Source organism: Apodemus sylvaticus, chromosome 11 (genome assembly GCF_947179515.1).
Source record: "Apodemus sylvaticus chromosome 11, mApoSyl1.1, whole genome shotgun sequence".
Classification (NCBI taxonomy): domain Eukaryota; kingdom Metazoa; phylum Chordata; class Mammalia; order Rodentia; family Muridae; genus Apodemus; species Apodemus sylvaticus.
In genome coordinates, this window is record NC_067482.1 from 97,170,504 (window position 1) to 97,197,980 (window position 27,477).

General features: G+C 39.2%; 1 protein-coding gene across 7 annotated transcripts in view; it reads right to left on the minus strand.

Moving 5' to 3' along the window:
* Positions 1-27,477, minus strand: part of Ehbp1 (EH domain binding protein 1) — a 278,079-nt gene that overhangs the window by 74,824 nt on the left and 175,778 nt on the right. For all 7 annotated transcript variants that reach the window (XM_052198644.1, XM_052198645.1, XM_052198646.1 and 4 more), the window contains exons 11-14: positions 19,787-19,965; positions 19,194-19,242; positions 14,200-15,090; positions 8,184-8,366 (exon numbers count right to left, since the gene is read on the minus strand). In XM_052198644.1, the coding sequence (XP_052054604.1) occupies positions 8,184-8,366; positions 14,200-15,090; positions 19,194-19,242; positions 19,787-19,965 (1,302 nt within the window). The remainder of the gene's footprint in view (positions 1-8,183; positions 8,367-14,199; positions 15,091-19,193; positions 19,243-19,786; positions 19,966-27,477) is intronic.

Genomic DNA, 27,477 nt, shown 5'->3' on the forward strand with positions numbered 1-27,477 from the left:
CTGCTATCAAAGACACTCAGATGATTTTACATCAAGTGAAGCAGAGGCATTAGTAGCTTCACAGTGCCACCACTAGGAACTGTAAATACAATAGCACACAATTAGTAATGCATATGTGACTTCATTCAAAGCATATATCCTTGGGAAAGCCAGAACACGATAAGGAGAACAAAAGAAACATTAAAAAATGAAATGAATGAAGATTTAAACTCTACTCTTGTGCATGCTGAGCAGGAACAGAATAGGGGATATGAAATATGTCTTAGCAACGGTGTTATCATCCTGGGATATTCAACACGGCACTGAACAGCCGTATGGAAAACGTTCATGGTCATTAACGGTGGCAATAAAGAGTGTCCCTGATGCTAAGATATCTAGCTCTAGCTTAATATGCTCATGATATTCTTGAGTAAATAGGATTTTTGAACCTAGGAGTTTAGGGTGACATAACAGAAAAGATGCTTGGGGGTTTTCCCCCAACAATGCTGGGTTTTGTGGGACCCTAGAGATATGCTAGCAAGCTAACAATATGTTTTCTAAGAAGCCTAGTAACTATTGTTCGAATAGCAGACTTCAAAGCAACTTATACTTAGACAGAACAGATAAGGTATTATTTAAATCACGGAGAATAAAACCACTGCCTTGTACAGATATTACTGCGGATGCAGGAGCACACCACCGTTCTGCACTAAAACGCAACTATAGAAAGATTAGACATCACTTAATGTGTCTTACGGGTCTGAAATGGATTATGTACAGTTGATCTTTTGATGACTGTACTGACGTAAAATACAAAAGATATTTTCATCTTGGCGCCCTAGGCATATACTAGTTCAAATGGAGAATACAATATCTCTAAAAAAGATAAGATACTCTGTGTTTTAAAGGTTTTAGATTCCTTTTTATAGTAACTGAAAATCATGCTTTTAATCATTTAAATTACAAATTAGTGTTAATCTATTTCTAATAGAAATAATACATGCAATTAGGAAAAATGTTTTAGGGTGAATTTAATTTTAAAACTTTGATCAACAGAGGCTACTAAGTATAATATTTATATATTATAATTATACTTCTATTTATTTATATAGCCATACATGAAAATTACAAAAAAGCTACTCAGGTATTTATAAAAATGATTAAAAATTTTTAGATTAATTTCATTTTATTTTATGTTTATGACTATTCTACCTGCATCTATACACCACACACTTGCCTGTTGCCCATCTGCCTATGGAGTTCAGAGAAGGCATCAGATCTTCTGGAGGTGGGGTTATAGATGGTTGTGAGCTTCTATGTGGGAGCTGGAATCAAACCCGGGTTCTCAGCAAGAGCAACAGGTTCTCTTAACCATTGCTCCAGATGGTTTTACCAAAATGATACTATATGACTTTTTTTTTTAAACCAAGTAGATGATAATCCCATCTTTCATTATCTGGAGAATATTCACTGAGGTAATTTTAAATCTACTATATACAATTATCAGCATGTTAGACAAGTTCTATTTAAATTAATTATTTTCCAACAAACATCAAAGTACAAGACTGATAAACTACCCTCGTGACAATAAAGTGCATTTTAAAGGCATATGCTGGGAGCTGGAGAGGCTTCTGTGGGTGAGTGCCTACTGTACTTGCAAAAGATAGGAGTTTGGGTTTTAGCATCCACATGGTAGCCTGAAGCTGCCTGTACCTCAGGGCATCAGATGCCCTCTTCTGGACTCCACAGACAATTGTACACACATGTGATTACACAAACAGGTGCATAATTAAAAATAAAACAAATAATTAAGTTCTAACATGCAAAATAGCTTGTCATCTCCTCCTCCTCCTTTTTTCTTCATAAATAAACCATATGGGTTTATTTCTAAGTCCAGTACAACAAAGGAACTATTGCATTTTTAAAAGTAGTAAATCTTAGAGGACATAACTGCAAACATTTGAAGATAATAAATACTGCAAACTTTCTAGGACTTACTAAGTTGTAGGTAGGTTCTCCCACCTGCTAAGGAAAGAACCAGCTCTTTATGAACTGTGTACAATGGTGTGTCACTGTACTGAATATAACAGAAGAAACTTCAAGTCTGCTTTATAATAAGGTCAGAATACCTTTTTGTCATTTATTTTATGAAGTATAAAATAAATCTTAAAAAAAATTTACACTTACAAAAAGATTTTGTAAGTGTGAGGGTTCTGCCTGCACACACTATAGCAACATGCTGTGTGCCTCATCTGGCACCTGTGGAGTTTGCAAGAGTTATTTGCATCAGGGTCCTCTGCCAAAGCAAGAAGTCCTGCACTCTGCATCTCCCTGGTCCTGCTTTGTCCTCCTTGGCTGTTTCCTTCCTAAAAAGACCTAGAAGGTGGTATTTACTCATGCTGTTGTCTCCTGAGAATAACTAAGATAGTCTGTTCATGTGGAATCATCCAGGTACGACCACCAGGCTGTGTTCAGTGACTTAGAAATTGCTCTCCAGACTTGAAGAATACAGCTCGAGTAGTCATGAAAACGTTTAGTAAAATGTTGGGATTCAGGGCAGACTTGGCAGCTGAATTCTAGTACAAGTCCCCAAACATGAAAAAGTCAGATGTGTGGCAGAACGAATGAGGTCCTGAGTCAAACTGACTAGAGGAGCAGAGCAGAGGGAGCCCAGCGCCTCAGACCCACGGGACTGAGAGGGTGTCTATGGTCTAAGTACAAACACAAGGGAGGGAGGGAGGGAGGGAGGGAGGGAGGGAGGGAGGAAGGACGGACAGAAGGGAGGGAGGGAAGGAAGGAACCATCTTTAGCTAAAACTAGTGTACAGAAAAACTATCAACTACAGCTTCATTTTATCAACTACATTTACAAAACACTTGGTACTCGGTACTCTGAGTCCTTGTGCTTTAGGGGCGCAGAGTTGAAGAGTAGACTAGTGTGCATCTAGTAAATATGGGAGAAGACAGGAGGGGGGAGGGAGGGAGAGGGAGGGGGGAGAAGGGGAGAAGGGGAGGGGGAGGGAGAGGGAGAGGGAGAGAGGGAGAACAGGAGGGAGAGGGAGAGAGAGAGGGAGAGGGAGAAAGGGAGAGGGAGGGAGAGGGAAGGAGGGAGAGGGAGGGAGAGGGAAGGAGGGAGAAAGAGAGGGAATCCGGAAAGAGAAATAGCAAACACTTGACATGAGAACACAATAATGTGCTAACTCCAGATACTCAGTTAAAGCTGCACTGAAAACTGCAGGGTCGGAAGACAAGCTGGGGGAGAGCAGGGCTGTGAGGGCCTTTAGGGCTGTGTGAGGAGCTAGGGTTTATTCTCTCTGGAAAAGGGTTGCTATCAGAGGGTTCCAAGGCTTTGTGTCTTCAAATTGGTATTTATAATGTTTTTCTCTTTATATTTTACAATCCCAAATATCCTAAAAAAGTAGACCTTTGCTTCTTTGTAACCCTTAGCTTTAAGCCTTTTCTGACTTTCCAGTAAATTCTCACTTCCAGTCTAGCGCTTGGATAAAGTGTAAAACAGTAGTTCATCTGTGCAGAGCACATGGGCACTGTCCTGGGACTATGTACTCTAATAGTTCTATTCATTTTTCTTGGTTTGTCACCAAAAAGTTCTCATCAGTACAGGAATAAAGGACAGAGGGAAATACATTGATGAAGAGTCTCAATGGCCTCCCAAGCAATAAACAAAAGTTCTACAAAAGTTCTTTCACATCTGCCCGACTATTCTCAACTGGGTCTCCCTCTGGCTGTCTCAAACTCACTCTGTAGCCCAGGCTGGCCTCAGACTCACAGAGACCAGCTTGCATCTGCCTCCCAAGTGCTGGGATTAAAGATGTGCTCACTACTCGAGGCTTTCTGTAAACTCTTGAAGGTCCTAACTTCAGTATCTATTTTCTCCAAGACTCAAGGCCACTCTTATGAGATACCAACCTATTGACTGACTGATTGACTGACTGTCTGGGACTTCCCAGTTACTCTGGGAATTCAGTCAGTAGCAGGTATATTCTTCCAGTCCGGTATGTTGACTTTTAGTAAGTACCGTACATTATATAAAGGGTAAGACAGACAAAAATGTCTGAAAAAAAAAAAAACTTCTACAAATTAAAGCACAAGTTAGAGTAAAATTAAAGTAAAAACAGCAAAAACCATTTCACTGGAAGGAAACCCTAGACATCTGAAGGTGGCATGGGTTAGACCTGGTTTTATTTAACACAAGTCTTTTTGATCTCTCCAGAAAGACAGAGTGACTGACTCTCCAGGGCGCGGTGGGGGTGGGGCTGGAGCTCTCTTCTTCCTCTTTCCTATTAATTTCAGTGTCAAACAGGGAATTTTTTTTTCAATCTTTAACAAATGGAAAAACATAACCAGAGACAGAAGTTGTTTCCTGTCCTGACAGTCCATTTTTACTATTTGTGTCCTCCTCCAGGGGTTTTCAAACCATGGAGAATACTGACAGACAATACACCTTTGTAAAAGAGCTTCTCAGAAACAGGGAAATGACCAAACTGAAAATGTATCAACCCTGTATCAAGTTTCATAAAAAAGGAATGGTCAGGTCTAACCTCTCAAATTTATGAAACTGGACACACCCTTTTCTTTTCTTTTTTTTTTTTTTTTTACATTCTTTGTTTCATATTACTACCAAGTGTCAGAACACTAGCAATAGCCCTGGGATACACCGTACAGGCTAGCAAACTGCTACTATCCATTGACATAGGGTTGGGTGCCTGAAAGATGACCGCCAGTGAAATCCACAAGAAAAGAGTGCTTTCAACTGAACTTTTAACAGAGAAAAAAGAAATACTGCAACGGTATCTTCCATGCCATATGCTCTAAGAAAGAGAGCTCTTCTACCAGCTTAAAATTAATAGTGGCGTCTGCGTCTTCTCTCCTCCCTCTGTGACTATTCAGTATGATACGGTAAAAGTATTTTGTGACTGAATCATAAGACACAGTAAAGGATATAGGCAAAAGAATATAAGGAGACATATAGAACAGAAGAAAACATTTGCAAACTACATATTTAGTAAGGTGTTAATGTCCAAGCTATATAACATCAATAGCTACAAACCAAGAAACCAAAGCAAAAAAAACCCCAAACTTTTAATTTGAATAAAATTCTGGGAGAACGTTAATAGGTAGTTTACTTGTCCCAAGAAAATATACAAATGAAAAGAGCAGTGTGGGTAGCCAGGAGGGAAATATAGATAGAAAACCCACAGAGCTATCACCTCCCACTATTAGCAGAGATGTTCTGTGAAACAACAGCTTGGGCCCAGAGTGGCCTTCAATACTCATACTGAGGCATGAAGATGAACAGTTCAAGGCCAGCCTGGAGAACATACAAGACCACGTTTGAATAAAACCACAAATCATACCAACAGATAATGAAACCAGTAAGAAAATGAAGACACTAGCACCCTGCCAACTACAGAACAAAACGGTGTAGCTATTTTAACAGTGCACAGATGCCTTAACAACTGGGCAGAGACTGACCCCAGACGATCCAGATATCCCAAAGAATGAAAATGGGGCTAGGTTTGATGGTGCACACCACCTGTACTTAGAGCACTCACAGTAGGGGCAGGAGGATGTCTGTGAGTTCAGGGCCAGCTTGGTCTATACAGTGTCCATCAGGGACCTACCAGGATCCCATCTCAAGCAAGTGAACAACCGCCAGTCATAAATACTAGGTGATTCCACTTATGTGAGATACTTAAAAGTTAAACTTATCATATCAAAGAGTAGAATGATGGTTGCCGGGAGCTACAAGAGAAGGGGATAGGAAGACACTAGTCAACATGTATAGAGCTACAGATAAGAAGATGATTAAGTTTTAAAGATCTGTACTAGACCTATAGTTCACACTTAAAAAAGTAAGATGGTAGGTCTCATGGTAAGTGTTTCTATTTCAGTAAAATAAATTAAAGTGATATTCTTTTATAGCTTTCAGAATGTCTCACTTTTCTGATCTAGTTTCGTTTATTATATATCTCTTTGGACTTAGCTCTGTGCACATTCCTTTTGGACCTACTAATAGTATTTATAAACATTTTTGCACAGGAACACAACTGCATATTAATAAATTTTTACTGAGGCAGATTTCCACTTGGTGATATGCACAGATTTTTAATTTAATAAGTTTCAACACTTACATATCGACAAAGTAAAGTTTTATATTATCACTTTCTATCCCTGGGAGTTTGCTCACCCATCACTAAGCTGAACTTTCCCTCCAGGTCAGCAGTGACAGTTTCTGGTCACCCTGTTCCAGATGTGCATAACCGGTACAGGTGGACACTGTGGCTCCTAATATCTGTTACTCATTATGCTACTGTAGATCTCAGTAGCTGAGACTTTTATCACCAAGTAGTACATGCTGAGTCCCCCTTGTCTTAGGGCGGGGCATGCTTTGGGTTGTAATGTATCTGGGAGTTTGGATTTTCACTCTAGGGATGCTCAAACTGCATTCTATTCTATGAACAGATCATGTGTTTATTCATTCTTTGTTGATGCATGTAGAATTTTGTCCAGTTTCTGTGTAGTACAATGTAAGGACTATGAAGTCAGTCATTATGGTATATGTCTTCAGTCCCAGCACTTGGAAGGCAGAGGCAGGTAGACAGAAGTGTTTTAAATTTAAAATCAATACTTATTTTCTAAAGTTATATTTAGAAAATTAGAAACTGATTGCTCAGTTTTCAGTACTTGAGAAAAAAATGAAACACTTATTCCGCAAATACAGTGCCAATGAAAAAACCCTTTCCTGTTGCAGCTAAGCACTCTCTCTGCAGTTCTTCTCTGGAATGGTTCCTTCAGCAGCCAAACCTTAGTTCATGCCTCAGCCTTCGGGTCCTGAGGCCCCCTCTTCATTTCTGCTACAATACACAGTCCTCATGTCCTGCGCTTACTTTACCAGCTCTTTTCCCACCAGAAGAGAACATTGTTCATGTGAAAAACAGACTTACTTCAGATATATAACAGTTCTGTCTGGCAAATAACAGATTCTATACACTGATGCTATAACATATAACTAATCATTAGTAGTAGTAGCTTCAATGAGAAGTTCATGCTTTTCCTTAGAACAGTCCTTAAAATTAAGTGTTTTTCTTTATTTCTTGTCTGTCATCTGTTTGTCTGCCTGTCTGTCTGTCATCTATCTATCTATTGCTATTTTATTGAGACAGTCTCACGTTGCAGGTGAAGCTGCCCTGGGACTTGCTAAGTAGCCCAGGCTGGCAAACAAGCCTCCTGTCTCTGCCTCCTCAATACTGGGATTAGACCATGAGATATTACATCATTTCAGCTCAGTATTTTTCAGGCTTTTGTGACTGTGATATGTTGTTAAAAATACATGTGACTGACGTCCAGGAAGCACATGGATCAATGCAACTAAAAACCAGTTTCACACTTATACACGAATCCACCAAGTGTAATGAATTTTCATATATTCTATTCTCTTTTTGTTGAATGTAATGGCTTAGTAAACTTAGTTTCTATCCCCTTATTTCATAAAATCCTGAAATTTAGAGACAATACCCTATGTTAGAGATCAATAACCTGGCATCTACAAAGACTTACAACAGAATGTTGACTTTTATGTGTGAGTAAGGTTACTGTAGTTTTCAATGAGTTCATATTTTGCCACACCGAGGGATTTCTGCTGTTGTATTTTCATTACTATTTGGGAAGCAGTACACAAAATTGAAACATGGAGAAAATGTGGCTTAACATAAGAATAGAGGTTTAGGCTCAGGTTCAAATCCAATTACAATTTACTGACCAGGAGACCTTGTAAATATCCATCTTGCTACCTGGGAAGCAGTGAGAATATCTCCATGAAGCTATGTAAAATACACACTGCAGATACTCAATAAAATGTTAGAAACTATGGCTTCTAACAAAATTCTATGGAGTAATATCTTAAATACAGTTAGTCATAAAACATAAATGAACAAAAGCAGATATTTATAGCATATAATTTCCAATCCAGAACTACACTGTTCCTCATATGCAGCTAACAGCATTGCTAAGCAATACTAACAGTGTAGTTGGTCCCATTGAATGGATGTCAGTTGAGTAAGTGACCACGTACCCACAGTTCACAGCCCATGGACAGTAACTGAGCCCCCTGTTCCCCTCCGCCCCATCACCATTGTGACCACTACGAACGGAGGCTGTGTGCTTCCTGCAACCCATGCTCCTCACATCGTTTGGCTGCCTGCTGCAGAGCGCAGGGGCCGCGCTGCCACCACCACTGCTGCCACCGCCACTGCTGCCGCCCGCGCCACCGTGCTTGTTCCCCGCCTTGACAGCAGCATCTCTTCTTGCTTGCTCAAGCAGAACTCTCGCTCGTTCTTTCAGCTCCTCTTGTCTGGACAACATTCGGTGCTTAAAAGCAAAGACATGGAATTAGAAGCCAAACCATAAAAACGCAGATAAAACTTAGATAACATTAAAATAGTTAGGTATACAGTCTTCATACCTATAGAAAATATTAATGCTGAGAAGAAACTGAAGAATGAATATATAAATTTTGACAAAAATGAAACATATTATTTCCTAATACTGGATGAGACTTCAAATTTACTTATTATTATTGTTATTATTATTAATTGTGCACGTGTGTGGTGTGTGTGTCTGTGTGTGTGTGTGTGCGCGCATGGGTGCAGGTGTGCGCATGCTATAGTGCATGTGTGGATGTAAGAGGCAACTTTAGGGGGTTGTCTTCCTCCTTCCATTCTGAATTCTAGGGATGAGACTCAGGTCATCAGGCTTTGTGGACAACTGTCATTAGATTTTATTTGAACGTATTCTCATAAGGTGCATGTCAATATTAGATGATATATTCAGGTCTTCTTGTAAGGAGAGTACAATTTACCAATAAAAATATAACAAAAAAGTTCAGTTCTATTTTTATAATCTGATAGAACTGACAACTATTTATCTTCACTTTATAGACCTCTCAATACTTAGTTATCTGTAGTAATATTTCTGTATTTTTGGAAATATTTACAGAAAATCCCAAGCTTGTATGCAGATATGCATGCATACATGCAGTACATATGTAGTCAAAGGTCTCACTGAGCTTATCCTGAGGGCTTTCCACCTAATCCAGGTTAGCCTTCAGCTCTGTCTGCCTGCCTCCTGGCAGTCCACCCAGGGTTGCCCGGGTGGGTGTGCCACCACGACAACTAATGTCACACAAACACAATGTGAGAGAGGGATACAGTGAGCACTGGCACAGGGCCAGCACAGGATAAAGATGAAATGTTATTATATACGTAGTTAAATGATTTATTATTTTATGTACATTGATGGTCTGCCTGCTTGTGGCTGCGTGTGATGTTGCCAGACCGCCTGCCAATGGAGTTACAGACCTTACAGACCGCCGTGAGCTGCCCTGTGGGTGCTGGGTCCTCTGGAAGAGCAGCCGGTGCTCTCCACCACTGAGCCAACTCTCCAGCCTATATTACTGTATTTTAACCCCTCAATTTTTCTATCTTAGAATAAAACAACTGACCTGCTTTAAGACTCCTTTTGGGTCAAAATTCTACAGTTCACAACTTCAAGCTGCTATATAATCAACTGCAAAGCTGTGTTTTGGCCTTAAAAGCACATAAACACTGTTTTTAATTCAAAATGTACTTCTTATTTATTGTATGGATTTTAGAAAACAAATGCAAGTAAAAATAACAGTAAGTTAGTGGTTATGGCCCCCAGAGTTCCTTCTGTTCTGTGTAGCCACACCCACCTTCTGTACTTTGCTTGCATGACACACCTGCCCTCATCATTTCTTCACTTAATATTTAAATTGCAAGGAAATATTTCCTGATCATCTCATGCATTTCTCCTGAAAACATGAAACTTAACAGGATGCCACACCGTCTATTATATAGATGCACAATACTTCATTTTACTAGACATATAGGGTGTTGGTAAGTTTTTCACTATCATAAATGCTTTTATAGCATCTTTATACATAAACTGTTGAATCATTTTCTTAGGTAAAATTTCTGAAGGTAATATATTGGGTGTTGGTGGGTACATGGGACTGAACTTGGAACTATTGAGTTACATTCCAGCCACATTTAATTTTATTTTGAGATATAGTCTTGATAAGTTTCTTAGGCTGGTTCAAATTTGTTACCTTCCTGAAGAAGTTTCCAGAGAACCTGTGATTGACAGACACATGCCACCAATCCAGCTCCCCCCCCCCAAAAGAGTTCAACTAATTCTATTGCCTCAGCTTTTGAGCCTAGCTAACAAAAAAACATTTTTTTTAGTGTGTGTGTGTGTGTGCGCGCGCGCGCGCACGCACGCATACGAGTACACATAAACGAGTGTGCATGTGGAGACTAGAGGTCATAATGGGTGCCCCCTGCTTCCTCTCCCAAAGCCTGGCCAGGCTGGGAGGGCCTTATTCCCGGGTTAGCCTGCCTTCCCTCTTCAGGCGTGGGGGGACAGATGCACTCTCTCACACACAGCTTTATCTGTGAGCGCTGTGGATCCAGACTCAAGCGTTCATGCTTCCTCCTCAGCCCCAACATAAACATTTCTAAGGGAACTTGATACTGACTGCTACAGATGCCCTTCCGCCAACCGACTGCTTTACGTGTGAGCCATGGGGTGTTTTCAGGGTTATTATGATCAAAACCAAAGAGGCTTCTGAACATAAAGGGCAAGATGTCAGTTAGAAAGTTCTGGTTTTCAACCGAAGCTTTGAGGTTTATCATTTAACTGCAAGCGACTCCGTGGGCCCTGCTTTCCCATGTACCAGGAGGCTCCAGGCCCTCTATGTGGTGGGCAGTGTAAGGAGGACACGGTAGGCCACATAGCTGTCATCATGTGCACAGAGTGAGGTGCTGTGTCCGTAAGTCTGTATTAAGTCCTTGTAGCTCCTGCGAGCTAGTGCTCATTAGGATTCATGTGATTTTATTAAGTACTAAGAATAATCACTGACAAATTCTGACATAACATCCTTTTATGGAAGATTTGTCAGACATTAAAATATATTAAGATATATATCTGAAGTTTATAATGTGGAAAATAGCAGATATTTGTATAAAATTTAGCTGCGATTAGAACCTACCAAACATAAAAATCCACATTACATTTTTGGTGTTAGACACTGGTTCTATCAACTTCCTGACAAATGAAGCATTCTATTTATCCCAAGCAGAATTCCTTCAGTTCCTTCCTTTCTTCATCATGGTCTTGTGGTGTAGCTTAGGCTAGCTGGGAACTCATGGAAGCTGCCTCCTCTGCCTCCTTGGCGAGGACTACAGGCATGAACTACCACACCTGGTCTGACTCTAAGCCAAGCTTTTGAGTCCAGAGCATGGGCAAAGAACACGCACACACAACAGTGTAAATCAGCGCTACGCTCACTCCTGCACAGCTGATGGAATCTTAGCAGATGTCAATTTTAAAGTTAAATGGGTTAACACATATTAGTTCATCTAAATCCTGTGGAAAACTGATGGTTTAAAATGCCAGTTAATAGATCATACTGCTAATTATTGAAGAAAAATTCAAAATGAGAATTCATGTTCTTAGGTTATTTCTAATTTTAATGATTGATCAATTTCTATCTTTAAACACATTTGCTTCAGCCGGGCAGTGGTGTAGCACGCCTTTAATCCCAGCACTTGGGAGGCAGAGGCAGGCGGATTTCTAAGTTTGAGGCCAGCCTGGTCTACAAAGTGAGTTCTAGGACAGCCAGGGCTACACAGAGAAACCCTGTCTCCGAAAAAAACAAAACAAACCAAAACAAAACAAAAACACATTTGCTTCAAATATGATTTATACGAAAAGTCTGTGTTGGGTAGAACTAAGGTTCTGGCATTTTCCATTTCATTAAGAAAAAAGCAGCAGAGGAACTGCAACATGGCTCATTAATAAAATCGCCTGCTTTAGCCCGATGACCTGAATTCAATCCTGAAGCCCTCACTGGAGAGATCTAATTCCTGAAAGTCGTCTGTGCATGCACATATGTGTGGGTGTGTGTACTTGTGTATGAAGGAGTGTGCACTTGTGTGAGTGTGACTACAATGACAAACACTTAAGAGCAGTAGGATTTCCCACTGCTGTACTCAATCTGCTGCAATATCGGAATCACAGAGCCTTCAGGAACCATTTACTTGTGAGAGGATAAAAGTAATAATGATAAGTAACATCCTAGAGTCAAATTGTTTGAAATTTGGGTGTTATTGGGAAGAGCTTTGAAGAGCTTCTATGCTCCCCAGCTGTTTGTTGTTTGTTTGTTTGTTTTTCCAATATTAGAGACTGACCCCAGTACACTGGGCCAAACTTCCTGCTCTGAACTAAAGTCCCCAGTCTGAGACCCACTTCAGAACGGACATGCTTTAGCAGAGACAATTCTGAGGGTTGGGAGCACTACCAACAATTTTAAATCAGAGTGACTCAGAAGAGTTGGTTTATAAAGGTTAAAAAGTTACAAGAGCCTCATTTAATTTAATTTGCTTAACAAAATTCTCTTTTTAAATGACCATGTAAATGCTGACTGTAGCTGGTAGAATGCTTGCCTTCCGTGCTTGGAGCCTGTCTTAACACCCGTCCCTACACACACTGGGGACAGTGGCTCCTGGCTCTGATCCCAGGCCTCAGGAAGTGAAGGTGGGAAGACCCGCACAGTGAGCTGGAGGACAGACATCCTGAGGTGAGCAAGTCTCCGTCTAAAGGAGAAGGGAAGATGGGCATGGGGAGGGGGGAGAGGAAGATCTGTGTCCCAGCCTCAGAGGGGGCCTGCAATAATCATAAGGGAAACAATCCTAACATGAAATGTGTCTTCTGGCTGGGGCTGGCTGAGTCAGCCACTTTCCTGACCAAGTGTCCCATTTAGATCTTAGCAGTGTCTATGTGAAAACCTGTGTGTCTGTCCCAGAGGAGTTGAGCTCCAAGTTCAGTGGAGAGGGGTCAAGGAAGATACCTGACCCCTGGCTTCCACGGACTCACAAACACATGTAAAGACATCCACATATGCATATACACACCACACACAAAAGGAAAATAAAAGAAAAGCAAGTGTCATAATTTTAATGTCAATTTTTGTTATCCTACTTAAAAATGATCACACACACACACACACACACACACACACACACAAACAAAGCATGCACAGATGCACACATAGGCACCCAACCTTATAACTGACAGTACCAGAGAAATATACAAATACAAAAAATTTCAAGGGTAAGAGTTCAACATGATGTTACAGTCCCTTGTGCGAAGAAATACGGGTGTTACTAGAAATTTTATTTAAATTTTCTCAAAGCAGGGGCACATTATTTAGCTCACACTAGCCTGGAATTTTCTCTGTAGCCCAGGATGATCTCAGAATCCCGATTTTCCTGCGTCAGAATGCTGGTACTGTGCACTGCCATGCCTTGGAGGTAGTGAATATAAGACCTAAGCAACGACATAGCTGACAGTGCCTTTCTATTTCAACTAAAACACTTAAGCTCACTGTTCTGAATGGAAAGTACACAATTTGGCATATACAATTTAGAATTACGCTCACATTGTCACATAGAGCACTGACATATCCTTGATCTTCTGTTTGACACAGGGCTTTCTTCAGCCACGGCAGGACTCTGAGTTCTTGGATCTCATGTGTCACAGTCCTAAGCAGGGACTACAGGAGCATATAGCATCTTAGACTTCTTTGACAGCCTAATGAGCATTAAAAGCAATGGAATTTAAAAAAGCTTTCTTCACGTGTTTTTTCTCTCTGTGTGTCTCTCTCTGTCTCGCTCTGGGTATACACGTGAGCCTGTATGAGTTAATGCATGTAACATGAATGCAATGTATCCGCAGAGGCCAGAGAAAGGTGTTAAGACTCCCCTGGAACCAGAGTTACAGAGGGCTGTGAGCCACCACACGCACACTACGGGAGTAGTTGCTGGTCCTCTGGGAGAGAGGTAAATGCTCTCAACCGAAGAACCATTTTCCCATACCTCGTAATGATACTTAGATTTGAAAAGCTGACATTCCTTATCCTTTGACCTTAAAGTTGGGTTTATAATATTGTATTTGAAACTTTAATATATAGCAGGTATAGTTTTTATATATTTTTATGATAAATGAGACGTTGCTTTTATTCATGTATAACATCTTCAAGTATTCTATCAACACAAAAGAATAAAAAGACAGAAGAGGCATTTACTAACTATCTACCCAGCGCACGTTCCAACCCACTTACCTGAACTGTTTTGCTGGAGTGGTCTGCATGATTTAAAGTGCTCTTGTCTGCATCTGGATCAGCCTCTATCTGCTGCCGAGAAGGACATGGCTTTTTCGTGAAGTCTGTGTCTCTGTTATATGAATTTCCAAATTTAGAAGAAGGGGATAAACCCAGCTTTTTGATAGCCAACTCACCATCCAATCTGCACTCTAAAGATCTGGGATTCTCCATCTTCTCTTGTTCCAAATCACTACTGGTATTTACAGTCTGAAGCTTTTGCTCGTAAGTCGAGGGTGTAGACACATCCTTCTTTTTGCCACTGACATATAAGTCACTTAATTCCAAGTTCTCAGCTTTCAGTAGTCTCTTCTTGCCTAACAAAACCAGTGCTTGAGAAGAGTCAGTACTACAACTTAACCCAGGGTCCTCAGACCCTGAAGTCCTCGCGGAGCTCTGCTGGGCCTTTTGGGGCTCCGTGTCACTTTTAGTCCTGCGGTAGTAAGGGGAGGCTGTGCTTGGACTAAGGTGGTCATCTGGAGTCTGCTGCTCACTTTCGGACTCTCCCACCCCACTGTCCGTTACAAACACGGAGTCGTCCTGCGACAGCAGGTCCACGGCCCCACTGGCAGGCTGCTGTGGTTCAGGCTCCCGCTTCAGATCGCTGAGCTCGGCATAGAATTTGTCTTGATCCACAGAACTGTTTGTATCTGTCTCATAATTTCCAACTTTATATGTGCTCTTACTGCTGTTTTCTTCTATCTGAACCACATTTAGTTCTTGACCGCTAAAATGTGCCCTTATTTGATAGAGGTAAGTCATAACAGTCAGCTTGTCAGGGATTGCTAATAAAACCATATCGGAAGGTTCCAGCAAACGGGAAATTCCAATGCTGGCAAATCCATCGTAAGCCTTTAAAGAGAAGAGGGGACAAACACTGAATAGCTCAGTCACCTATGTGAAAGAGAACAAAATTTTAAAGCTTTTTGTTATTGTAAGGCACATAAAATTACTGATATTATGCCACAGGAAATGAATGAAATTGTGAGAAAAAAATGGATAAAAAGGAGAAAAGAGAAGACCTTACTCCATAACATAGTCATCTATAAGCACAAAACAAGCAAGAATGCGAGTTCAACAAAAATCTTAGAGGAAAATTTTAAGGAAAAAGCTAAGGATTGAAGCGTGAAGAAATGATAGTCTAATCCATCTCCAGCCTCCACCATCCCTGCCTGCCCCTCTGCCGTGGTCACGCCACCACAGTGAAGATGCACTGCTGGGCAAGGCCAGAGGACCGACTATCCTGCTTGCTATAAAATGCAAACAAAGATTACTTCATCTTCGAGGCACAGAAACATTTTCAACATGACTTAGGGTTGATTTTCATAACGAGGAGAGTGGCTTTATTTTTACTTCTGTTGTTCTGGAAAGGATGAAATGTTTTGAATACTGCAATGTAGCTAAGACTGTGAGGTTGCATTGTATTATTTTGTTAGCATTTAAACGACTGTGGCACATCAGGTTTTTCTAGTTCTGAAGAACCAAAGCTGTTTCTCAATTTACAGTTAATTATTACTATCCTGAACTAACCCCTGAAGCAGCACTGTGTCACTATGAAGCAGTCAGTGTTGGCCAGAATGGAAGGGCTCTGCAGATACACTACTGAATGCATTTAGATGTTAAAAATTTCTCTTCTTGACATCAACCTGATGTAATGTTTGTCGTAAAAGAAATGTTAGGAAGTTATTTAATCAAAAGAATTTTTGTGCTTTTATAGCAAATTTCTGCCTTTGAATTTAACTGGTATTCTTCCTGTAGCTTTAACATGTGAAGAAGAAAATGAAAAATAAATTGTGCTATTAAGACCTATTCAATTTCCACAGAATGATGCTTTATAATACAGGTTCTTCAAAATATCTGCTGGAGAGGTAGCTCAGCTGGTGTGCATGTATAGACTTGTTTGTTCTTTTACATGTTTTAGGAAAATTAAAGTCATTTTCTTCCTTGTGTGTCTTGACTACCTGACGGACAGACATCAATAGCAGACCATCAGGAAATGCTCCGCAGGCAGTAGTCTAAACATTTCCTAATTATCTAAAACGCTGACACACTGCTTAAGATCAGGTGCCACAGGTAAATACCTTTTGTGTTGAGTTCTTTTTACAGACCTGAAAAAAAAAATGATTTGCTCTCTTGTAGTGCTGGTGTCTTGCTTCACTAGCTGTTCATTTTATGCATATTAATTGTGCTTTAAAACAAACCAGGATTCTTATAATATGAGGTAAAATTTTTGTCAAAGAATTTACACAGGTTAATTTCTGCCATGGTCAATCACATGCTGTGACTGTACATGAAGAACGGGAGAGTGTTTGTTTAAAGATACATATATGTATATGTGTATAAAATATTATTTACTTGTGTGTGTGGACGGGGGTGGGGGTGCATGACTGCTGAGGTGGGTACTGTGTGTGTGAGGAGGTATCTAAGGCTAACTTGTGGGAGTTCATTTTCTCCCTACCATCTGAGGGTCAGGGACAGAGCTCAGGCTGCTAGGGCTTGGCACCTGGCACCTTTACCATGAAGTCATCTCATTAGTCAAGTATTTTTTCAAAGAAAATTATATTATTTATTCTGAAATGTTACGTTAGTTATGGAAGAGTCACTGACAATCATATCACAAGTAAAAGTGGGATGTTTAAGAGGAAGTTTTTGTTTCCTGGATACTCTAAGAGTACATGACAACACAAAAAGTTATCATGAAGAGCCTTGTAAAACAGGAAATAATCTATAGGTTACAACTAAGGTTCTCGATGTAGACATGATGCAATGAAACACTGCAACTGTGTACCTTGACATGCACTGAACAGTGTACAAAAGGAATAAGTTATTAAAACCCTCATAAAAATCAAGATTATCTGCCATGGGTGAACTGCTTGATATTTGGGGGGTGAACCAGAATCAAGTCAAGCTAACTAAACACTTATTTAGCTATATCGCTAGTTTGAAGAAACCATACAGACAGACTATTCTTATGCAGTAATTAGAAAACCACATTTAAGTCTACTTTACTTAAACCTTAATGAGATTCTCCACATATATTTAAAATACATACAGAATAACAAAGGAAAGCGCTACTTAAAGAGCAATCATCGTTTAATTGGTCGGGTCTTGCTATGTTGCTCAGGCTGTCCAGAACGTATGAGTTCAAGAGTTTTCCTGCCTTACAGGTGTGACACAACTGACTGGCAATCAGCAGTTCATTCCATAACGCTGATATCTTCATTTATATTAGCTTGTCACTTTAGTCAAATGCAAGGAAATGAAAATAAAGAAATGTTACCTCTATGGATATAGCTTAATAAATGAGAAAAAAGGCATTTCACTTAATAAACACAGGCTTTCTAAAATTATGTAAGAAGTAATTCACGAGAGTCATTTCCTTTGTAGAAAGCCTACTAGAAAGTGCTGGGGATTGAACCCATAGCCTTTCATTCAGCTAAAAGTTCTTTCATTCAGCTAAAGTCCTAGCTCCTAAAAGGTAATGTTTATGAGAAATAGGCACTACCCCTTTCAGGTGGCATACAAAGGACAGAGAGAGAGAGAGAGAGAGAGAGAGAGAGAGAGAGAAACTTGTGTATTATAACTCTACCAAGTGTATTATAACTCTACAACCCACATCAAGGAAAAAAAATGCTTTAAGTTCTTAATTAAGCTTCTACCAAGATTATAAGACTAAAAGCAATAGTTCCATCTAATTTAATAATTTAAAGTATATTAAAATTTGTCTCTACTAGATATTAGTTACCACCTTGTTCTCTGATCTCCTTTGTCACTGGATTTCCTCCTGAGAGTAATATTTTATAGCTATAATGTGCACAATAGTAGAAAGAGGCAATTATACTAAAATTACCACTATTAATATATAAAACTGAATTTGGGAAACAGTAAAATGTTTTAATGAACATATTAATTAATGTATGTGTGAATATAGACACATGTACACGTAATCTCATGGAGCCCAGGCTGACTAAGGACCTTGAATTAATCCTCCTGCCTCCAGGTCCCAAGTGCTGTGCTACCATATCCAGTGAATAATTAATAATTTGAAGGAGTTCTAAGCTGTCATTTGTAGAGATCTTCAACAACTGGGGTGAGATTTGAAGGTTTACAACAGAAGGAAATATGAAAGTTTAGTTACAGAATTATGGCACAGTGTATAATACAAAATACGTTTTCCTTCCACTGTGTTCACCAACTTGCTGAGTTCCCTCTACCGACGACACACTTAGAGATAAAATCTACAGGTAAAAATGCCTGACCTAAGACGACAATAATACTGGTTTTTCAGTTCAGAAACTCAATTGAATACAAATACTAAGTGTGTACTGTAAGCAGAACTTGATGCTGATTTCTTTGCATATTGAAAAATCACATATACCATATCACCTACAAGAAGAACACATTCATCAATCTTAGCCACAGTCAGCTGGCCCACAAGGCCAAATCCTATGTAATCTCTGAAATCTGATGGGATCAATATCCTCTTAAGCAGGTTAGGAAGTTCTGATGAAGTATATATTTATATATGGAAATATATCTTTACTAGAAAGTTAAAAAAAAAAACAAAGCCTTGTTTATCATTGCTTTGCATTAACAAGCCTATGTATTCTTTTTTTTGCTAACCCCATAGATTTCTGCTTTTATTTCCTAAAATACTTTTCTAAAGTTGAATAATATTCACAAAAGCTTTGGGTATATTCTTCAAAAGCTAAATGATGCACTAAAAGCAATATGGTTTAAGAAATACTTAAGAGTTAATGATGTCTACGTTGTATTTATGATATTAAAGTCCATGCAAACCATAGTAAACTAGGCACCCTTCTTAACCTGCAGGGGACAGCCCACCTTCGCATGCTACGGCTACGACCTCACCCAACACCATTGCCTTTCTCAAATTAATAAAAACCTGCCATAAAGCCAAAACGGCAGCTTCGCTTTCCCCTGGCATTTCTTACCTTTTTGTTGTTTTCTTTAATATCTTGAGGATTCAGAGACTTGTAGTCGCTGAGGGGGAAAATGGCATAGTAGGTATATATAATATTTGATAAAAATAAATTTTTGTAAAATAAACTGCATCTAAAAATTTGATATTCAATAACATCAAAGGGCAACTAGTAATTTCACAGCAGTTCAATAAACAAAACTAATAGTGTAGAAAATAAAGGAAACAAGCAAACAAATAGTGATTATATGTTTTATTGCCTGAAACTTTCCATTAAGGCAAGTAAGAGAGACTAGCTTTTACAGTGACATTTACCATTAGATAATCCCTTATTATCAATAAACAAAATGTATTTGTCTCTTATTTGAACACTAATAAAAATTTCATAATAATGTCAGTTTTTATTAAGATTAAAGAGAAAAATCATTTTTTAAAGAAAAAACTACTCTTAGGTACTGAGAAAAAGGTTGGTGTCTCTCAAAAAAGGCAAATTCTATAGTTCAAAAATAAAGACAGTCAAGTATTTTAGAATACATGCTAATAAATTAGTCCGTGTTCTTCTAAGAATGCCAATTATTTACAAATATTTATGACACTTCTACTTACATTAAGTCTGGTCTAAAGTGGTGTAAGATTGCACAAAAAGATAAGCCGTTCCTCCACGACGTGGTAAAGTTAGTGATTTTCACGCCCCGGTAGTTTTTCGTAACTTCTTTGCACCATGCGAGCAACGACTGACTAGCATTTGGCTTTTGCCCCAGAACAGGACTTGGTATCGGGCTTGGCTAGAATATAAGAAAGAAATAAAAAGGGCGGGAAGGGGACTCTTAAAGACGCTAATGGAAGATAAAAATGAACATTAATTGACCTAGCTAAATCATTTGAAACCTCTGATGCCAGTTTGGTCCTTTAACACTGTCAGTCCATGACAACGGTTGCCTCTGAGAGGGAGACATAAATCTTAAGTTATTATCTTCTTTTCGCCCATGGCATCTGCCTGACAAGTAGATAAGCAACACTTTAAACTTTTGGGAAGAAGAAGTCATGAATGTCCTTGATGGAAACATCATGTTAAAATATTTGAATACTTAAGGCTAAATAGCTGTGTAACTTACATACTAAAGAAGGTTTCCCAGATGCAATCATAAACAAACAAGATTGGATAAAAACAATGCATTGGTGTCTATCTACAGCATAAACTGTGGCGTTGCAACTACTCTCAGGTATTGAGAAATCACCTGGTGGAAAGATCAGTCTCAGTAAGTGTAAAACACAGCATAACACAGTGGTAGTCATATTCAAACATTCTTCCTATATACATTTAACAACAATACAGTTCTAATTATTAGCGACGGGACAATAACCCACAACAGTATATATTCTGGATATACTCAAATTATCTCCTAACTCCTTTTGAGAATGATCTTTGAGTAGGAGAGTTCACTGTGTTTATATCTTAGGCACATACTTCCCTTTGTCCATACACCTAACAGGATAACCATGATAACACAACTAAGACTATACAGTAAGATTTTAATTTTACAGTTTTGCTACTCTCAAAATCATGCCATTTGTTTTTAACTGAGTAACTACAATGTTTTATGATAATTGTGAAGGCTGATACAACTGAAAACTATAAGAATCCTAATGAATAATTTTGGACTTTAATTCTTTTAATCAAAATTGTTAGCTAGGAAAGCAAAAGAGCCGTGTAGAGTAAGACGAGAGAATGACCATTTGTCCCGACACCATTCACGTTTACCCAATGATCCATTCCTACAACAATGCTTATTCAAGACAGATCAATGATGCTCCACTTGACAATAGCAGGTCAGTGCCAAAACTATTAAAATAATCAACTAGGAATCATCAAATATGTAATTTCTTATTTCAAATATCAGATTAGGGGGCATTATATAAATAATAACAACCTGGCAAAGCTGTGTTCTTTAAGCAATCACCTCTACAAAGCAAATTCTAAACAGTTCATTAATCATAAAAAACAAGATATTCAGGGCTAGTGAAACAGCTCAGTGCATAAAGACCCATGCTGCCAAGTCTTCTGACCTGAGATCAATCCCTGGGATCCACAAGGCAGGAGGGAAGAACAGACTTGTGCAAGTTATCTTACCTACATCATAAACATGCACACGTGCACACGCAATACACCAAAGTGTAATAAATCAACAAGTTTGGCTTCATTCAACCTAATGTAAAGAAGTACATTAAACTGATTTCCAGATAGTGGACATTTACTTTAAATAACTCATTTAACTTTCAACCTAATATGTAAAAATCAAGTAAATGGTCCATCGTGACCTTTGAGTCCCTCCGGTCACTTAGATTCAGATTGACTTAGAGGACTATGAACTTAGGAATCCATGAATTAGGCATATTTTCTAAATTCTCCACTATTTATTTTCCTATCATTCAAATAATTACCTGTTACAATATCCTATATAAAATTGTTAAAGCACATAAACATCTGAGACTAGGTTATATGTCAGGTAGATAATCTAAAATTATAACAATTCATTTGAAACATGCTATTACAATTATAACTATATATCCTTATCTCTAAAAAGGTCCTTTATTAGAAGGCTAGACAAGCTAAGCTAAAATTTGGATTTGTTCTGACCAGAAGCCTGTGTTAAAAAGAACAATTCACTTTCCATAAAAATAAGTCAAAAACAATGGAGAAAACTGGTAAAATTACAAGCCCCATAAATGGCCATGTTAGTTTGAAGGAAAACACCATTAACAGATCCAATAAGTGGCTTATCAAGCTGTTGTTGCCCTTTTATCTGATATTCTGCAGTGGGTCATATAAATTAATGAACTATTTAGAGAATGTTGACATGGCTGGAGGAGAGAGCCATTTCTGCCACAGCCATGAGGCGGGTTACTGGTCCCTGGTTTAGTCTCCTCATCTGTGAGTGGCTACTCCAATGGTTCTCTAGCCAGGCAAACCTGGATACACAGCGCCACAGCAACAAGCCCCCTCACTCCCTCTTGCCTCCCACTCTCCCCTTCTCGCTTTCAGTGAGATGCATCTTTGGTTGTTCCTTTCTTCGGTTGCACTCTGACCTTTGCAGACATTATCCCACTCGACCAGTGTTCTCAGATATTCGAACAGTAACTTCAATGCTACAACCTTCAGTCAGGCACCGTCATAATAATACAACCCAGGTCCATCATCCGACTCTCACACAGCACTCCTGACTCCTCCTCCTCGTTCTATTTTCCCACGACACCTATCCTTTGTGGTCCTGTGCGTGTTATACTTACTAGTTATTATCTGCCTGTACTGAAAAGAACTCTGTTAAGTCAAGACTCTCAATCTGCCTTATTTACTAACCTATCTTAGGGTTCCAGATTAATTACTAATGCACAGTAAATAATCAGTAAATACTGTTAAGTGAACGAAGCACTTAACAAAAGGTATGGTAGGCCAGTGAGTGGCAACTACAATTATTATGCTGTGACCCTGTACCATCAGGACCAAATGTCACCTACATCATCAGCACTATATGTCACTGTGCATTACTAGCACCATTCGGTCACCATGAGCCATCACACACCACAGTCCAGTACTGTCACCATATAGTTTCAGCTCCACACTATCAACCAGGAATCATCAGCACAGAAGTCGTACTTGTTTGTTGAGACTCCTTTCTAATTTCAAATTTGATGAAGAAAACGAAGTGATACTTCAAATTTTTTCTAAACAAAGCTAATGAATATTATTTGTATCTTGACATTCTGTGTATGAAACGAGGTTCATGCAATTTATCTGATGAAACAAACTAAAAAAAAAAATCACTAATTTATGTTTTCCAAAAAAAGAGGATACCAAAATCTATCCATCAAATGTAGACATAAAGGGCCAAGGATGGTGGTGCACACCTTTAATTCCAGTACTCAGAGGCTGGGAGGGAGGCAGAGGCAGGTGGATCTCTGTGAGTTCAAGAATTCAGCTCTACATAGTGCATTCCATAGAGAGGCCTAGTTTCTTAAAAAAAAAAAAGGTATAAATGACCTTTCAAATATAATTTTAATATAATATAGCAGAGATTACTGTTAAACATAAGGTCGCTGAATTATTATAATAGCAAGGCATCTCAGTCAGATAACCTAAGTAACTCACTGTAAAACTTCCTAATTTTTAGTAGCTTTGAGAGACTGCCCTTGCATTTCCCGCTCCTCTATGCTTGCGTCTGGGGTGTCCGTCGTGGGCGGCCCCCTTCGCCCGTGGCCGCAGTCACACGCGCCCTCGGGATTTCTCCCATGGTTCTCCTTCTCTCTTCACTCTCATGCTCCCTCCACACTCTCCAGTTCTCACTTCCACACACATGATTCCCACATACACAAATATGGTTCCAACTCTCTCAAGATGACATTTCCAGCTGGCTGTCCTTCCTGCCTTATAAAATTTGAACTCAGTATGTTTAAAACCATGATTTTCCTTATAACCTGATTCTTCTTATTGTGTTTGAAAATAATACTGTTATTGTCCCAACTGTATGGATTTCAATCTCAGAATCATTTCTAAATTCTTTGTTTATATATCCCTTACTAGTTAACGCCTGGAAAGTTGTATATCCTTGTTATGGCTATACTATTTTTGTAATTTTATGATCTAGCTCCTTTTGATGAGGTTACTGCCTCAGTCGTCCTTGTTGCCAACTCCCCCTTTCCTGACCCATTATCAAAGCACGGTGTTCTTACAACACATCTAATATCTCTGCTGGTTCTCAACACATAAAAAATATCACAACATTTCTGTACACTAAACCCCAAATCATTCTAATGTGTTTACTAGCATGATTCACCAGTCTCTTAACTCATCCTATGCTTTTTGCTGAGACCCTAGCTTCCCCATCTCCAGAGTATCCACAGAGCATCACTTCTGCCACCCATACAACTGTGACAACTCCACATTCTTCTTTCAAGACTCAGTTTAACTGCTATCTGTACAAAAGCTCATCTAATTCCCAATAACTAGGCAGGGAATAACTACCCCTTCCAATGGAATAACTATTCCCTTCCAGGGAATAACTACCACTTCCAATGTTCTCTTGATTTTCTGTGTCTCCTACATGAGACACAGAAATTTTCTTTGATCACACTATATTATATAGAGTATCTTCTTACAGTGCTCACAGAATACATGCTGAATATGAAAGTATCAAATACAAACTTTATATATGCCTCACAAGCCCTTTGAGATAGCAATGGCTGTCTCTAAAACAGAGTCATGGAAACTCAGGCTACACAGGTAGAAGTAGATGTATCTATACCAGACAGTCTCCATACCAACCGAGACTGCACTCAATATACATTTCACATTCAAAGGTAATACAGCTTTAAGAACTCAGTATATATTATACATTTCTTGAAACTAGCATTACCAAAACAAACCAACAAACAACCCAAAGGCAACTAGTCAAAACAAATTAAAACTCAGGAGTTCCTAGAAAAACCCCTTTGTCCAATCTGTTGGACTTTTAGATTTTGGACTAGAATTAGTATAAGAAGTAATTAAGCCCAGTTCGGTAAGATGTGCACTATTATTGCTAAAGCTGATGCGTATTTTGGTCTTTACATTAGGATTCTTGGAGACTCTCCTCAATTATTGCAAATCATGCTTAAAGAACATTGGCTAGATCTGATTTTAGCATCTGGCAAGTCAAGAATAGCAGCAATGGTGAGAACAAGAACATCTGCATCTGCACGATCCTGTGTCTCTATCCCCACCCCCTCTTCCCGTCTCTGGCTGTCCCAAGGTGACATCATTTATCTCCCTCCTCTCTCTAAACAAGTGCTCTCCAGTCCAGATTCTGGCCTCATTAGTTAGCAGAGTATGCCTTGAACTCTTTATTCTCCTGCCTTATCAGGCTGCTAGAATTACAGGCTGTGGTTACAGCAGTTACGCATGCTAGAGACTGAACCCGAAGCACCGTGTGTGAGGCTCTAAGCCACAGCGCAGCACCTACTTCTCTCTTACAGTAAAAGTGATGGAGTCTTATAATGCTGCTAGATAACTCTTAGATTTATGCTCAGATTAAAATAGTACTGAGAACTAACTCTCATCTATGTTAACATTTTTTAAGAGCAGAAAAATATTAGAAAAGGTTTTTAAGAGCTATCCAACAATTATTCTGAAGGACAGCAGTGGAATAATGCCAAGTCAGACAGTACATCAATCTTGGTATTATCTCTATAAAGATTACCTCACAGAGCGAGCCTGCGGCACTGGGTGCTAGGCGGACTCTTACAGCATAGTGTGGGCACTACTGCCTCCAGGTAACATGAGTAAAATGTGCACTGAATGAAAATATACTGGAAGGAAATAGGAGTCAGTCTCACCGAGCACTCAGCTTTACTGTGAAAAGGAAAGACCCCCCCCCCCAGGGGTATGGACTATAGTCACAGATCAGAAACTCAGTTTTGTGGAGAAACTTAATTTTTCTCCTCAGAGAGAAAGGGTTAAACACAATGACCCATTCCGAATGAAAAAAACCATCAAATTTATCCAATGTATGTACGATTTCCATGGGAAATACATTAGATCAATCGGAGCTATTGTGTGTTCCAAGGCAACAGTGCTCTAACAATGGCCCAAGCTTGACGAGCCACACCCACCTGACAGCCTAGGAATAAACTCTAAATGACAACTACAAACGGATGCCCAGCACGCCACGCTCGGTGTGTGTTATGTACAATCAGGACCTTGAAAACTGTGGACACGACATTATAGCACTGTATGCTCTATAACTTACCCGATAATAGTTATGTATTTATAGCACTTGACACTATGATGCAAAAACTAAAGTTTCCTGTCCTTCTTAATGTTAAACCTGGTGCTAAGCAACTATGTATATTTTTCCCTGATAAAAGGCTTTATACTCAAAATATATGAAAATTCTTAAAACACAGTAAGGGTAATAAGGCCAACCAATAAAACAATGGACAGAAACTGAAAGAGTACTTTCAACTCTTTACTTGAATATAAAATGAAGTGTAAGCATCTAGACGATATGAGCTTTTGTCCAGACACACAAGTGTTCACAAAGCTGCACACAGTACTAATACATGCTTTCCCTAAACGGGCTGACATCGTCATAGATATTTTCATTGAAATGATACTAATGAGATTAAAACTATTAACAGGCAAGGAAGTGGGAGAAACAAGTTTTCTTCCAGAGCTGATGATAAACTCTGGTAAGATCTATTCTGTTAAAATGTGAAGACATGGCCACTCTATGAGTCAACCATCCCTAGGTTTGTGGCCTATAGAAGCACATGCTTGGCAACCAGAACAACACATGTGTACAAGTGTTTACAACAGCACTCTTCTTAACTTTCTGAATATGAGACAATCACCAAACAATATCATTAGGCATCACCTAGAATACAAGAGGAGACAAGAAAAGACTTCAGACTTGCATTAAAAAAAATACAGTGGTGATATTAACATCTTAACACCTGCTGGAACATCTACATGAATTCACCAGTAAACACCACACAGAATAATAAGCCACACGGCCACACTCAGTTATCAGGAGACACTGAGTACAACTACCTTCTTTTAGGCCAGATGGCAGACTCTGCAAAAATGACAGCCAAAAATGTCACCCCCTGGGGCTGGAGAGATGGTTCAGTGGTTAAGAGCACTAACTGGAAGGTCCTGAGTTCAAATCCCAGCAACCACATGGTGGCTCACAACCAATCCGTAATGAGATCTGACGCCCTCTTCTGGAGTGTCTGTAGACAGCTGCAGTGTACTTACATATAATAAATAAATCTTTAAAAACAATGTCACCCCTTTAACTAATTTTGGTTTGGAAGATACAGTTATGCTACAAGAATACAGTATTTATGTAAGTATAAACTAGTTTACTACTGACATTTAAAATGGATATACTTTCAAATTGCACAATTTTTATTTTCAAATATTAAGAAATATTTTCATATAAACAAGTGTTCTCTGGGGGTTCCAATGACTCTAATACTATTATTATGGTAAGATACCTGTAGCATATTTATCTTCTTAGCCTTTTAATAAGTATATAAGTTCAGGGTTTACCTTCATCGATGGCATATTTACCACAATTTATTCTCAGGAGTCTTTTCATTTGGCCTATTGAGCAACAGCCCCCCACTCACTGCTTCCCCACACCCTGGCATCATGTGTAGGCTCCTGCAGATGTGGGGGGTCAGACCCATGGTACTGAACAAGTGGGCTTGGCACTGAACCCCCGCACTGGGCCTTGAGTCCATGACACTGATTACTG